This window comes from Aricia agestis, chromosome 22 (genome assembly GCF_905147365.1).
Source record: "Aricia agestis chromosome 22, ilAriAges1.1, whole genome shotgun sequence".
In the NCBI taxonomy this organism is placed as follows: Eukaryota; Metazoa; Arthropoda; class Insecta; order Lepidoptera; family Lycaenidae; genus Aricia; species Aricia agestis.
In genome coordinates this window covers 1,012,472-1,027,201 of record NC_056427.1, presented here as the reverse complement: position 1 = coordinate 1,027,201, position 14,730 = coordinate 1,012,472, and the positions used below count along the sequence as shown (strand labels likewise).

Here is a 14,730-nt window from a genome sequence, read left to right as displayed (position 1 = left end):
ATATAATGACATTTCCTTTACAAAAAACATTATTTAAAAAACCCATTTTACGTAGTTGTAACAACCACAGCGCCTTAAGTTGGCATAACTTTATCGCGCGGGAACCGTACATTTGTCCCTAACTAAAACTTTTATATCTCTTTTCCCGAGACTCAAAGTATCCCCTTACCAAATTACACAAAAAACTGTTTAGCTGTTCAAGCATAAAGATATAACAGACAGACAAACTTTCGTATTTTTAATATAATGTACAGTTCTCCCAAAGTGATAATGCGCATAGTAATTTCCGTCATTGTTCGGCAACGATCGTTTTTCCCGAGCGTTGGAAGACGATGCCACAAAACCTTTTATCGCGCATGTCCAAATCACGTCATGCCATGGCAACGCCAACTGTTTACGACTTGACCGTAACCAAATAAATATAAGCAACTTGTTGGTGGCGTTGCCATGGCATGACATCATTTCCAAATAACAGGCAGACAGACACAGTTTCACATTTATAATATTAGTATGGATTTTGACATAAAGTCCATAGATTTTCATTCAAACTATTAATTAAATTAAAGTTAAATAGTCTTTAAATGTCTCTGAGTGTATATCTTCTGTGTAACATAGAATATAGAGCCTAAATATTATGTGCCTTGTGGCACTCCTGTTAAGCACGATTTTGTAATTATTGTAGATAGATTAGTCACTTTGAATTGTACTGAGAAATTCATAGATCTTAAGTGCCCAGTAAACGATCAAATTGTTTGTCAAATATTACGTGTTTGTCAAACAATTTGATAGTGTACAGCTTTGTTTGAAGCGTTTGTGAAACAATCTACAATGAAAACGTGAATTTCATCAAACAAGTTTGTCAAACAAAGGATCGTTTACAGGGTACTTAAAGGTGTCTTTCCGATCTCTGCCGCTTTGATTTTCACATTAAGATCAAAATGATTTGAAACGGAGTAACGGAGCGCCCTGTAAAGTTTGACAAACAGGCTTGATGAAATTCACGTTTTCGTTGTAGATTGTTTGACAAACGCTTCAAACAAAGCTGTACACTATCAAATTGTTTGACAAACACGTATTTGACAAACAACTGATCGTTTGACATGGCACTTAAAACAGTATTTTAAAACAAAAAATCTCATTAATGTATCTCAATTTTAAATTAAACAAACATCACATTTTTATAGCAATCTCTAAAAACTAACGGTCTTACCACAAAATATTTAAACATCTATTGAACAGTTTCAAGGGCATTATGTACTGAATTTTTTTCTAATCAACTGTTCAACAGGTGTTTAAATCTTTTGTAGTAAGACAGTTTCTGTTTATAACTTTTAGCTATAGCCTAGCTTGCTGATCTTTTACGTTAATTTATTTACGTATTCAACAGTGTTGTTAATTGGCTAGTGAATATACAATGTGTAACACAATTAAGTGATAATGCTTTAGATTAGGGTGTGTATGTGTCCATTACGTAGAGTTCACTGTGAGAAAGTGAACTCTATAAGGTCACTACACCCTAAAGTATAAACTACGGATTAAAAAACTACGTATATAAACCAGGAAAGCAGAAAAGACAAGTATTTTTTAAATTCTTTCACGTTTTAACATGTTTTTTTTTTTAATTTCCTAAAATAATAATAGTAATATATTTTGAGACAGGTAAATAATCTAAGAGATTATTTTTCTATCTCAAGGTGTAATAAAAATGAGTATTATTTTTTTCAAATTTTTAGGCTTTTATAGTTCACAATTATTTGATTATTTACAAAAGTAAAATACTTAAAATTGTGGTTATGGTATTACATTCCTAATCCTAAAACGGTACGATTTAAGAAATAGGTATGCAAAATTAAACTTTATTTTGTAAATATGAAGGTACAGATTTTGTTGCAACTTTAGCGTGACTTGAGTCTTTTTGCAGTGAAACTTGTACCTTTCTGTAGAATTACCAAAGAAATTATAAAATGTAACTGCTTTCAACAGTCGGTTAAACACCCTTACTAATAAAATATTTACAAAGCAAATATATAGGGTGTAAATAAACTAAGCGATAATACTTTAGGGTGTGTAGGAGTCCCCGGTATAGAGTTTACTGTGAAAGAAGCAGCGCTGAAAGAGTAACTTTTTTTAAACTTTTGTATGAAACGAGCTTTTGCCCGCGGATTTGCTCGCGTTAAGAAGTACTAGCTATTTGACCGAGCTTTGTTCGGTATTCGATAAAACACGAATAAAATGACATTTTCTAAAAATGATTCCTAGCTAGAGCCTAGAACGATTCATCGCCCCCGAAACCCCCTATATACTAAATTTCATGAAAATCGTTGGAGCCGATTCCGAGATTCCAATTATATACATATAATTATATACAAGAATTGCTCGTTTAAAGAGATAAGATTATAAAATACAAACTTTCATACCCTATTTGAAATATTGTTGGAATTTATCAAAATCCTTTCTTAGCGGATGCCTACGTCATAACATGCAAAATTTCAGCCCGATCCGTCCAGTGGTTTGGGCTGTGCGTTGATAGATCACCATGTCAGTCAGTCACCTTTGAGTTTTATATATATATAGATAATTCATAACGCTGGAGCGCTTGCTGATACAAATGACAAAAAAAACTCTTTCAGCGCTGCTACTTTCATAGTGAACTCTATATAGGGGACTCCTACACGCCCTAAAGTATTATCACGTAGTTTTGTTACACCCTGTATAATATCCGTTGCCTAAATATAAGGCAGTTAAAATACTATATTATTTGTGAATATTAAACTTATTGTGCACTGCCATTACTAAAAAATAGGTTTTGCTAGCATATACAGAACATATAGTCTGTCAAGAAAGTGAAGAAATTAAAAAGTGGCAACATCGTAGTGTCATCCCTTTCAAATCAATCTAAGAAAAAAGGGATGACACTACGATGTTGCCACTTTTTAATTTCTTCACTTTCTTGACAGACTATAGGTAATGTTATAAGTTATAATAAAGAACGCACCAAGTATTATAATATTATAAAAATAAATCTCATTTCAAATCTCAATTTTTCAATATTGTCATAAGATATTATATAATATGCTATTATTAGTATCTATGATTTAGATAATATCTTGGCGCAGAATGTTATTTTTGTATTATTTTAATTTGAAATGCTATTTCTAAAACCAGGGCCCGTACCAGGAAACCGTTTTGAGACTCAAACAATCGTAAGAGAATGTTGCGTCCTACTGTAACAAACGTGAAACGACGTTGTTAGAGCACCATAAGGTTAATATACCTAGCGGAATAGAGAAACAAAGGCCTGAGCAAGAGAGATGTCACTATCATATCATAATGTAACACTGCGTGGTAAAAAGAGACGTGTGATACATGACAGCAGCACTCTTTTTTTGACGTCCAGTCGGCACGTGCCGCACGTTGACAATTTAATCTCATAGAATTCGTGTTCAATCATGCTTGTGTAAGTGTATACGTACACATATTTTTCACACAGATGAAAACCAATTTTGGTTTCGTTTGACAGCTCGAGATTGTTGCTCCATTCCGCTAGGTATATTAACTTTATGAGCAGGACGCGGCATTCTCGTCCGATTGTTTGAGTCTCAAAACTATTTCGTAGTAGCCCTACTGTTTCACAAGTCGCAGCTTTAGTTTTTGATTTTATTGTAATATGAATAAGTGTGTTTTGTTGTTAATAAAAGTTTGAAATTAAAAGGTGTATAATTCCTCTATGGTATCTACTTATACGCTGCGTATATACATATACAGGGTGTAACAAAAATATGTGATAATACTTTAGGGTGTGTACGTGTTCTGTGTAGAGAGTTCACTGTGAAAGTAGCAGCGCTGAAAGACCAAAAATTTTTTTCACTTTTGTATGGGCAAGCGCCCGAACGTCACGAGTTTCCCCATACAAAAGTGAAAAAAAAAATTGGTCTTTCAGCGCTGCTACTTTCACAGTGAACTCTCTACAAGGAACACATACACACCCTAAAGTATTATCACTTATTTTTGTTACACACTATATACAAGTATAAGGTGTAACAAAACTAAGTGATAATACTGTTACGTTCTAGGGTTCGTCGGATTTGGAGAGAACGACCTGCTGAGTGCTGACTCTCTTGAAAACTTTATTCACAAACACTAGCTAGGTCACACAAATCACTTTGTCCAAACACTAATCACTGTCGTAGGTCGTAGCTGAGTCGTAGGTTCACTGGTTCACTCACTATTGATTACTTGTTTTCACTTCGAAGTTGCCTCGAAGATCGCTCAGAATAAACTGAATTGCTGGCTCGTTTACCTGCGGCTATTAATAAGGCCCGAGGCGCTTTCTAGAATGTTTCATTCTGGATCGTACCTAATTCACGTAAACAAGGGTTGGACTTTTCTAGTAAGTACGCGCAGGTAAACATACACCTAACGCCATCTAGTATTGAGTAGGGGATTTATGTTGTCTATGTTCCCCTGATCAGTTTCAATGGTTTGACGCTAGATGGCACTACGTGTCCATACTTTAGGGTGTGTACGTGTTCCTTCTAGAGAGTTCACTGTGAGAGTAGCAGCACTGAAAGACATTTTTTTTCACTTTTGTATGGGGAAAGTCATGAGGCTGGGGCTTGCCATACAAAAGTGAAAAAAAGATTAGTCTTTCAGCGCTACTACTTTTACAGTGAAATCTCTACAAGGAACACGTACACACCCTAAAGTATTATCACTTAGTTTTGTTACACCCTGTATATTATAGCCCGAATATTACGCAAAGGTGCCGCTACTAACACATACAGATATAACAGTAAACAATCCGACGTGTTGCACACGTCATGTCAGAATATTGACAGAAAAGTTGTCAAACGTCGAACAACACTTTTTGTTTACTTACTGTGCTGGTGCTGCACTCTAGCATGAAAACATTGCAGTAATATTGTAATATCCCATTGAATTTTGAAAGTGACTTTTGTTTCAAATATGAAAGTTTAAAGGACAAGATTTTAAAATAAAAGAATGAATATTCTGCATATTTTATTAAATATTATTTACATTTATATTAATTAGTAGTAGATTTACGAGGAAGAATTAGACTTACATAAGACAGTGGTAGATACTGGCCATATTATTGAATATACTTAATAAAAACATATTTTAAATTATTTACTTGAATAGTTTAAAGTTTAAACACACTAGCCAATTTGACTTTGTCGAATTTCATGGCTTCTCTTACATAAATATTAAAGTGAGAGGCACTGCAAAATATTTTAATAAATAATATTTATTTATTTTAATACAGTACTAGTAAGGAAAATTAGTATCACAGATGAAGAATAATTAGTCTAGGAAACAGTTAAGACGAATCTCAAACGCTACTCGAGTTAAACAATTGGTTGTGTCAACATGACAAGGATATTTTTAACAGTTCTACAAGGATGTTACGCGAGGATGACATTGTCATTTGAAATGTCAGCTCGAAATGACACTACTATTGCGCCAAATCTTCTTCTTCTTTTTTATTTTGGCTCCATAATGATTAGAGTGACACTATAAGATGGCGGTGTCAAAACATCCTAGTAATTGTTCTTGCCTTACCTTGACTATTTAGCATATTTAGCGTTTGAGATATCACTAGAAAGTAGAATCAAAATCCTTTTTCATGCCATGTCGTTTTGAGATCACAATAAAACTAAAATTTTATACATTTGTACACACTAATTTGAACACATCTTAAACTGAAATACCTATTTTTCTCCATTGATATTATAAATTGTTTCAACTCATTTCAATCTAAATTCTTAATCAAAACTACGGTGGGTACATTATTCAACTGCCAATTTGCCAACATTATCCTTTTCTGACTCAATATCATTTAAATGTAAACAAAAACCTACCAAAACATGCGTATAATATTTTAATTGGTAGCGTAGTCCATATTGCGCTTTATTTATATTTAAGTTACATTGAATCAGAGTTAAGAGCAAAAACCTATCATTTACTAATAAAAAGATACAAAGCTTCTGGGTATGTTCCAAAATTTAACCCAGTATAGTAGCTCAGTACTCAGTAGGTATACTGAACAGTGAGTTTGGGAACTCACACTCTGTTATATTCTAGTCAAACCACTTTTCTAGTTTATCAGACAAAACCATTCCAACATTTATACAGGTGTAAAAAACTAAGTGATAATACTTTAGGGTGTGTATGGAGCCCCTATATAGAGTATGCTGTGAAAGTAGCAGCGCTCAGGCGCTTGCCCATACATATCACAAAAATCCTCTTTCAGCGCTGCCACTTTCACAGTGAACTCAATATAAGGGACACTTACAAGCCCTAAAGTAATATCACTTAGTTTAGTTACACCCTGTATAAAACATAGATCTTTTTGTTAGTATTTCTCCTTTCTAATATCCACCACTCGTATACTGTTCGTACCCCCGTCCTCTACCTCCGTTGCGGCTGTCTGTCCTGACACCAGTGTCCTCGTAGGAAACCCGTGGTCGGTAGCCGTCTTGGTCAGCCTCGTATTCCACTGTCTGGAAATGAAAATAATAGTATAAATACCTATAGAGTAGTTGGTCTAACTAAACATGTCTGTACATTTCAAAGACCAGTCGTAAAAACAAATTATTGTTTATATTGTAACTAAAAACTATCTTAAGTGATATTATATCCTTCTCGGTCTCTCAAAGTACCTATAAATAATTTCATTGGTTCAACCGTTTAGCGTGAAGGGGAAACAAACAGACACACTTTCGTAGTATAATATTAGTAGGTATTTTGTATTAGAAAACACAATTCGTACTAATACTTGAATCTCTTCCCTGTCTCTTGTCATGTGTGTTGTCACTCACTGTGTGCCTCGTCTCACGCCTCTTACCTGTTTTCGTCCATCAGGCAACAGAACATAATACAGTCCCTCTGCCCTGTCTCCCTGTCGCGACTCACGGTGTCCAAAGTCATTGCCAGATTCCTCGTCTTTCACCATGTACTCGAAACTGTAGTTTGCTGGTTCCTGTGGGATACAAATAGGTTTTTTCAGAGATAGTAGTGGTTATTTAACTTTTTTTTGAGGATTTTGTTTTTGGATTTTTTTGTTTCTAGAAGTCTCCAAATTGAATAGTGACTTAACCAAAAGCATTCACAAAACCCGAAATTATGAAAAGTAGACGGACGGACTGACAGACAGAATATTATAAGGTTCCTTGTTGCTACAACGGTTTGCGGAACTCTATCATTGTTAAAATAAAAAGCTGATAAAGTTTTCTTTCGAGGTACTTTTCACATTTTATGTCAAAAATATGAAAGTCTGTGCCTCGTTATTTCGATTATCATAAACTCTATTTACTCAATAGGACAACATAGTTAACGTAGTACTTAGTAGCTATGTATTTGGAAGTAAATGAAAGCGGCCCACTCCACCACAGCCTAACACAACTTGCTAACATCATCATCTTCACTACCAACAACTCACCCCATTACTTCCATCGTCATACTCGACGCCCGCGCCTGTGCCTCTTCCGCGGCCCGGCGGCAGATACTGTCTGGTCTGACTCTGACCGAACTCCGCTGTGGTTATGTCTGGGCTGGCTGTGAAATAAGTTTTTTATTATTATCATTATCATTATCCCTATCAAAATATTATGAAATGAAATATTAAATGTTTTATTTCCAAAGTGGTAAAAAGCTTACACTTTTAGCATGGTCTACAATCTACATGATGCCTATCATGGTTTAGGCGTAAAAAATCACGGAGTCACTTTTTAGCTAAAAAGGAGAAATGTTTTCAAAAATACGATACCAAGCACACGATATAGTTTAATCTAAATCGGTTCAGCGGATTAAGCTTAAAAATATAACAAACAGACAGACAAACTTTCGCATAGATATCTTAAATGCAAAAGTGTGTTTGTTTGTATATTACCTCTTGCTCTTCAGTTTTAAACGAGTTAAAACTTTGAATTCTCAGAAAGATTGATGGTACTTTTTATTACGGAAAATATACGGATCCTGGCGCTGTACTGTCTTATTTGTAATAAGAAGATAAATCAATGAAATAAAAAAAAAAAAACTAACATACCGTCACGGTTTCACAATAACAAAAACAGATGGCGCTACATATAAAACCAAGATGGCTTACCTCTGCCAAACTCCGGCGGTCCGTACTCTTGCGCCGGTCTGTCATACTGAGCTGGAGCTCCATACTCTGTGGCAGGTCTTGGCGCGAAGTTAGATGGACGGCTAGGAGGACCATATTCTGGGGCTGGCCGGTTTGGTCTTTGGCTGGAAGGCGGTAGGTAGCTGCTGGTGGGTCTCTGGCGACGGTTTGGTGGGAGGTAGTTGTTCTGTGGTCGCGGAGCACCGTAGGATGTTGATGGTCTTCGGCTGATCCAAGTACAATTTTGCTTGTGGAGAATTTTTTATAACATGCCATTTTGAGATTGGTTTTCACACTCCCTTGACAATGTCAATTATTGTCATCTACATATTGTGAAAACATTATTGTAATTTGTACCATAACAATTAACAAACTCAACTATTCCTGTACATCTGTACTTTACTCTAACACCTTGATTACATCTGCCGAGTAGATGGCGAGACAGTACTTTTGGCCCATCACTCGGCAATCGGTATGTTTTATATCCCACCAAAAACATACCTGTTAAAATGCGACCAAGTTCCTTTCGGCAAATCTTTGGTCTAAAAAAGAGTTGAAATCCAATCCAATGCCAAGTTTAGATGCACTTCATCGATCGTTATCATTTTCATCAACAGCCTGATCCATAATACTTCTAAATTTGAACTTGGCAGGTTAATTTAATTATATTATTATCTAATTATACAATTATGAATTAATCAAGAGTTACGTATAGCACGAAAACCTGCCAAGTTCAAATTTAGAAGTATTATGGATCAGGCTGTTGATGAATATGATAACGATCGATTAAGTGCATCTAAACTTGGCATTGGATTGGATTTCAACTCTTTTTTAGACCAAAGATTTGCCGATAGGAACTTGGCCCCATTTTAACAGGTATGTTTTTGGTGGGATTTCAAGACTTTTTGCAAGAAATTGTACCTAATTTTTTCTTTTTGTGCCACACCCGACTTAAACAATACCGTCGATATATGGTGCTAGTTGTATTTGTTAGCTATCAATAGAAGCAAAATTTTCAAGTAAACAGTATTTATTTAATCTATATCAACTCCCAAGCAGTCGAATTCGACCGCGTAAACAATAGATTTCCAAGAATCCGCGATCGAAGGATTAATAAGCTATAGCCTATACAGTATGCATTATACATGATGACAATATTTTAAACCAATCCTCCCACCCTCCTCATCGTATTCTCATTGTATCACTGGCGTATAAGAATTTTTACCTAGAGTTCGTAGAGGAGCCGACTCGCTCTTGACCGATTTCTTCTTATTTTTTTTATTAATCTACATATTATAACACACGACCTGAGTGTCAAATTTCATCATGTTAGGAAAATTGGAAGTGGTACCTATCTAAGATGTAGTAGATGAACTGACTCACGCTTGACCTATTTCTCAAATTTCTCAATTTTTTAAATCTACTTATAACACATGACCTGCGTGCCAAATTTCATAACGCTAGGACAATCGGAAGTGGCCTCTTAGGTTTGTAGGTGAGCCGACTCACGCTTGACCGATTTCTTAAATTTCTCAATTTTTTGTTAATATACATATAACACACGACCTGTGTGCCAAATTTCATAACGCTAGGACAATTGGAAGTGGCCTAGAGGTTTTGATTACCGGTCAGTGAGTGAGTGCCAAAATTAGCTATTTTCACAGGGAGATATTTCAGGACCTACCGAAGCTATATCTATTAAATTTGGTATACTGCCTTAGTACTAGTATATAACTAGGTAGGTTTAATTTTATCTTTGCACTCGCAATAGGCACTGAGCTAGGGGGGGGTCAAATGTGCGTCGAAACGGTTCGTGTAAATAGTGCACGGCATGCGCGCGGCCTGCTGGAACTTGGCCGCGCACTCCGTGCGCTTTGATGGACGTGCTCGGCCGAGGGCTCACACCATTCTACTCAGTACGTGTAATCAAGGTATTAGAGTGAAGTATAAACATACAAAATAGTTAAGTTTGTTGTGTTACTTACATTTTACAAGGAGGTTAGACGTGTGGATGACATTGTCAAGAGTATGTATATGCGAAACTCAAAATGACAAGATATTATTAATTCGGCTTTTTAATTCGGCCACATAGAAAATGAATTGATGGATGACGTTGAAAGTGTGCGAAATAGTCTGGTATGACAATTTATAACATATAATATTCTAATTTCGGTTACGCGCTCAAATACTCATTTCAAAAAACGATAGTTACTTTTAAATTGTGTAATTGATGGCATAACCAAAAGGATGGTTAAATATTTTGCCTGCCCCTTCCAATTTTCTAAGGCTTTCTAACAGGAGTTCATCTTATCAATAGCGTTGTTAATCAGTCAACTTAGCTAGATTTTAGCTAATCGAAAGCGTTAGTGAATTTTTTTTAAAGCTTTCGATAGCTCGCAGGATTTGTCCTGTCAAAATGCCTCAGAAACCTGACAAAGTAGTTAGTAACTTTTGTTCACATCTTACCCAGGTGCACCCTGCCTGTTGCCATACTCTGGTGCGCGGTAGTCAGGAGACGCTGCCAGACGCTCAGAGTATCCCGCTTGAGGGGGGAGGTATCTGAAAGAAGGTTTTTTAATCACCCACAGATATACACACACACACACACAGAGAGACAGACACGTCAATCTTATAGACTATACTATCTACTAACATCTTTACTAACACACATTTTGCAAATCAAGAAATTGAATTGAATCGAACTACCTGTTAGGCAGCCCCGAATTTATAAATAGGCCGTTACAGGCCAAAGCCTAGGGACACTCGCAGCATCAGAAGAGCTGCAGGTGCGTTTTAAGAGGGAATAGGGTAATAGGGAAGGGGAGGGATGGGAAGGGAAGGGAATAGGGGATGGTAGGGAAGGGAAAATGGTAGGGGATTGGGCCTCCGGTAAACTCACTCACTCCGCGAAACACAGCGCAAGCGCTGTTTCACGCCGGTTTTCTGTGAGAGCGTGGTATTTCTCCGGTCGAGCCGGCCCATTCGTGCCGAAGCATGGCTCTCCCACGTTAGTGAATGTGTCTGTTTGGGCGTATGTCTGTCAATTTCTAGTATTATAACTTCCGAACAGATGAAGCGATTCCAATCCATACTGATATTATAAATGCGAAAGTCTGTCTGTCTGTTATCTATTCACACTTAAACCGCTCAACCGATTTTGATAGATATGAAGATACTTTGATTCCCGGGAAAGGACATAGGATACTTTTTATTCCGGAAAAATGTACGGTACCCGTGCGATAAACGAACTTTGTCCGCAACTCCAGGACGTCAACTCATCTAGTAAAATAAAGAACTCAGTTACCTGTTGTCAACAGGTGGCTCTGCCAAGGCATACGCCACTAACACCAAACATACTGCTATCTGAAAACAGAAATAAATCTACACTACTTTTATAAAGAGGAAAGATTTGATTGTTTGTCTTGAATAGGCTCCGAAACTACTGGACCGATTTGAAAGATTATTTTACCATTGGAATCCTACATTAATTCTGCTGAACACAGGCTAAATTTTATTTTGGAAAAAAATAGGGTTCCGTAAGATATTTGGGATTTTCGGACGCAAGGTGTAAAAAATCAACCAGAAATGTTACTTTTTTCGCGTACGCTGCCTAAACTATAAAAGATAGAGCCATAAAATGTTTTAAGTAATTGTAGATCTTTTAAATATCTACAAAAAAGTCCGCGACACACTATACCTGTCTATGTTGACTGAGGCACGATAACTATTTTTTTATTAAAAAATCTTGAAATGTTTTTGGACTACATTTAAATGCCTTTATTTTACTCTAATATAAATTATTTAAAAATCAATGTCCACCCGTGCGAAGCCGGGGCGGGCCGCTAGTTAAATTTATTCTAAAGCTAAAGTACACAAATACAAGATATTCTTGTAACAAAAAAAATGCAAGAGTTTCATCTTCATTATGATAAGACGAACGAATGTTTTCGTTCGTCTTATCATGCAAATACTGAGACGATTTTGATAATTGTTTTCCCATTAGAAAGCCACATTATTCTCCATTAGGTACAATAAATAATAATAGTTACCTTCATTTTGCAATCCGATGTGGTGATCTTTCCTAAAAAAAAGAAAAATATAAATATAAAAATTACTAACTTAAATATCTATAATTTTGAAAATTGGTAAAAACATGAAAAAGACTGCATGGAGTTTTGAAACCATTCAAAAATTGTAAGTCTATTTCATTGCTTCAAATTATTTTTGATCGCGTCCCTAATCCATCCTTTCTTCCAATCCCTAATCCATCCTTTTTTCTCTAAATCCAATCTTTGCGTATCAGACAAAAACATTTTTTTTTTTAATTAAATAAGGGCGCAAACGAGCAAACGGGTCACCTGATGGTAAGCAACTACCGTCGCCCATGGACACTCGCAACATCAGAAGAGCTGCAGGTGCGTTGCCGGCCTTTAAAAGCTATATTTAAATATTTTTTTAATAATATTAAGTAGGCGATTTCAGTGTTATTTTCTCCATCTGCGCTATTTCTAAAGAATTACCCAGCATAATATACAGGGTGTTGGAACAAAACTAAGTGATAACACTTTAAGGTGTATACGAGTCCCGTGTAGAGTCTAGAGAGTTCACTGTAAAAGTAGCAGCGCTGAAAGAGCAAAAAGTTTTTCACTTTTGTATTTTTTTTTCAGAGAATTTCGCACATTTTTTTTATCTTTCAGGTTTCAGCACTGTAACTTTCACAGTGAACTCTCTACAAGCAACACGTACACACCCTAAAGTATTATTACTTAGTTTTGTTACATTCTGTATAACTCACTCTAATTTTTTCTTAACAAAACTAAGTGACGATACTTTAGGGTGTATATGTGTTCCTTTTAGAGTTCACTGTTAAAGTAGCAGCGCTGAAAGGATAACTTTTTTTTAACTTTGTATGGCCAAATTTTCGACGCTGGGGCGCTTGCTCATTAAAATACATACAAATCTAAAATAACTTTCTCTTTCAGCGTTGCTATTTTCACAGTTAACTTTCTATAAGGGACACGTACGTCGTACACACCCTAAAGCAGGGGTTCCCAAACTTATTTTGTCTACTGCCCACTTTGACAACAAATTATGTTTTAGCGCCCCCCATTGTTTAAATTTAAAATGCATCCAGATGAAATGAAATTACAAATCACCCCCCAAGCGACCCAGAAAAAAAAATGGCAGCGTTGTGTAGAGCACAACGCCCCCATTTTTTTTTCTAGGTCTCACAACGCCCCCCTTTAGATCTTCAGCGCCCATAAGGGCGCGCCCACTTTGGGAAAGGATGCCCTAAAGTATTATCACTTACTTTTGTTACACTTGTATAAGGGAAACATACACACCCTAATGTTCAGTTAGTTTAGTTATACCGTATACACTATACCTTGCTTTAAATTTTAACTACAGATATGTAAGTGTCAGTTACCTGAGTCGGTGTGTAGCGATGGTGGCACTGCACCAGTTTATATACACATCTCAACTTGAGATCGTCTTAGGAGCGTCTTCAAAGTGCACGGTGGGAGAGATGCTCTACCTTGCAGTAGAATTATTATTATAATATCACGTTCTTAGAGTTAAGAGCTCACCTGACTCTAAAAATCAAACATCGTCCTTCTCTCTTCACACTCACGCCCGTCTTTCATATGCCAGGTGAAAAAGGACGGCGCAGAATCATCGCAAAGTTAGTTTTACTTGAATAAAAGACGAACTATAATGATTATGAAAAAAGTGTTTTGAGCAAATTTAGGTTTTAACAATACCTTTTTAGATATTAAAAAATATTAAAGAAAAGACAGAAAACTTCGAAGATCCAAGCAAAAATGTGTCTAAAACAAGGTTTTTTGTAAAAAAGAAACTATCGAGCATTTTTTGAGTAATCGTGTTTTCGTCTTGAGCATTTAATCTTTATGAACTGAAGTTACTTGTGTCATAAAATCAGTTTTCTAGACCTTACAGATTTTGAGATCTAGGTTAATGTATGTAGTCAAGTTAGGGTCATATGGGCTCTTAACTCAGACCGCAACGTGACGCCTAGATGCATTTCTATATTTGTATCATGTATGGCATTCATTATACGATCTTAGGCATCCATTATACGATCATACAAGCGACAGTCAATTCCGTCAATCATGAATTATGTTTGACTGATGGTGACTGATGGACTGATGAATGGTATTAGACGATCACACAATTGTCTTCAGTTTTATGTCAGTCAAAGCCAAAATTTTCAAAGGTAAGTACGTTTCTAATTTTTTTTCTATTTTGTCAGACGTGACTCAAAATACGTAACTGATAGTTGCATGAAGCAAAAATCAAGATATCCAGATTTTCGTCAATCAACTTCATGCAACCATCAGTCACTGCATGACACGCTATGACAGGCTATGCATCAGTCACAGTCATGACTGTGGTAAAACTGACAGCAAAACCTACCGTGTAATGTTTGCCTATGGATTTGATAGATTTTTATTGGAGCCTGATCGACCTACTGTTCACTATTGTGTTTTTCCGCGTTCACGAATATTTTTTTCAAAAATGGATAACATCAATACAATCAAAAACTTATTTTGGACAAAACCACGTAA

At 36.1% G+C, this 14,730-nt stretch overlaps 1 protein-coding gene across 1 annotated transcript; it reads right to left on the bottom strand.

Moving 5' to 3' along the window:
* Positions 1 to 6,339: 6,339 nt before the first annotated feature.
* Positions 6,340 to 12,220, bottom strand: LOC121738072 (pro-resilin-like). Its single transcript, XM_042129904.1, has 7 exons — positions 12,193 to 12,220; positions 11,448 to 11,506; positions 10,610 to 10,702; positions 8,126 to 8,370; positions 7,460 to 7,575; positions 6,866 to 7,000; positions 6,340 to 6,521 (listed from the first exon to the last, which is right to left on the bottom strand). Exons 1-7 carry the CDS (start codon positions 12,196 to 12,198, stop codon positions 6,390 to 6,392), a joined length of 786 nt encoding a protein of 261 aa, XP_041985838.1. The 5' UTR covers positions 12,199 to 12,220; the 3' UTR covers positions 6,340 to 6,389.
* Positions 12,221 to 14,730: the final 2,510 nt, after the last annotated feature.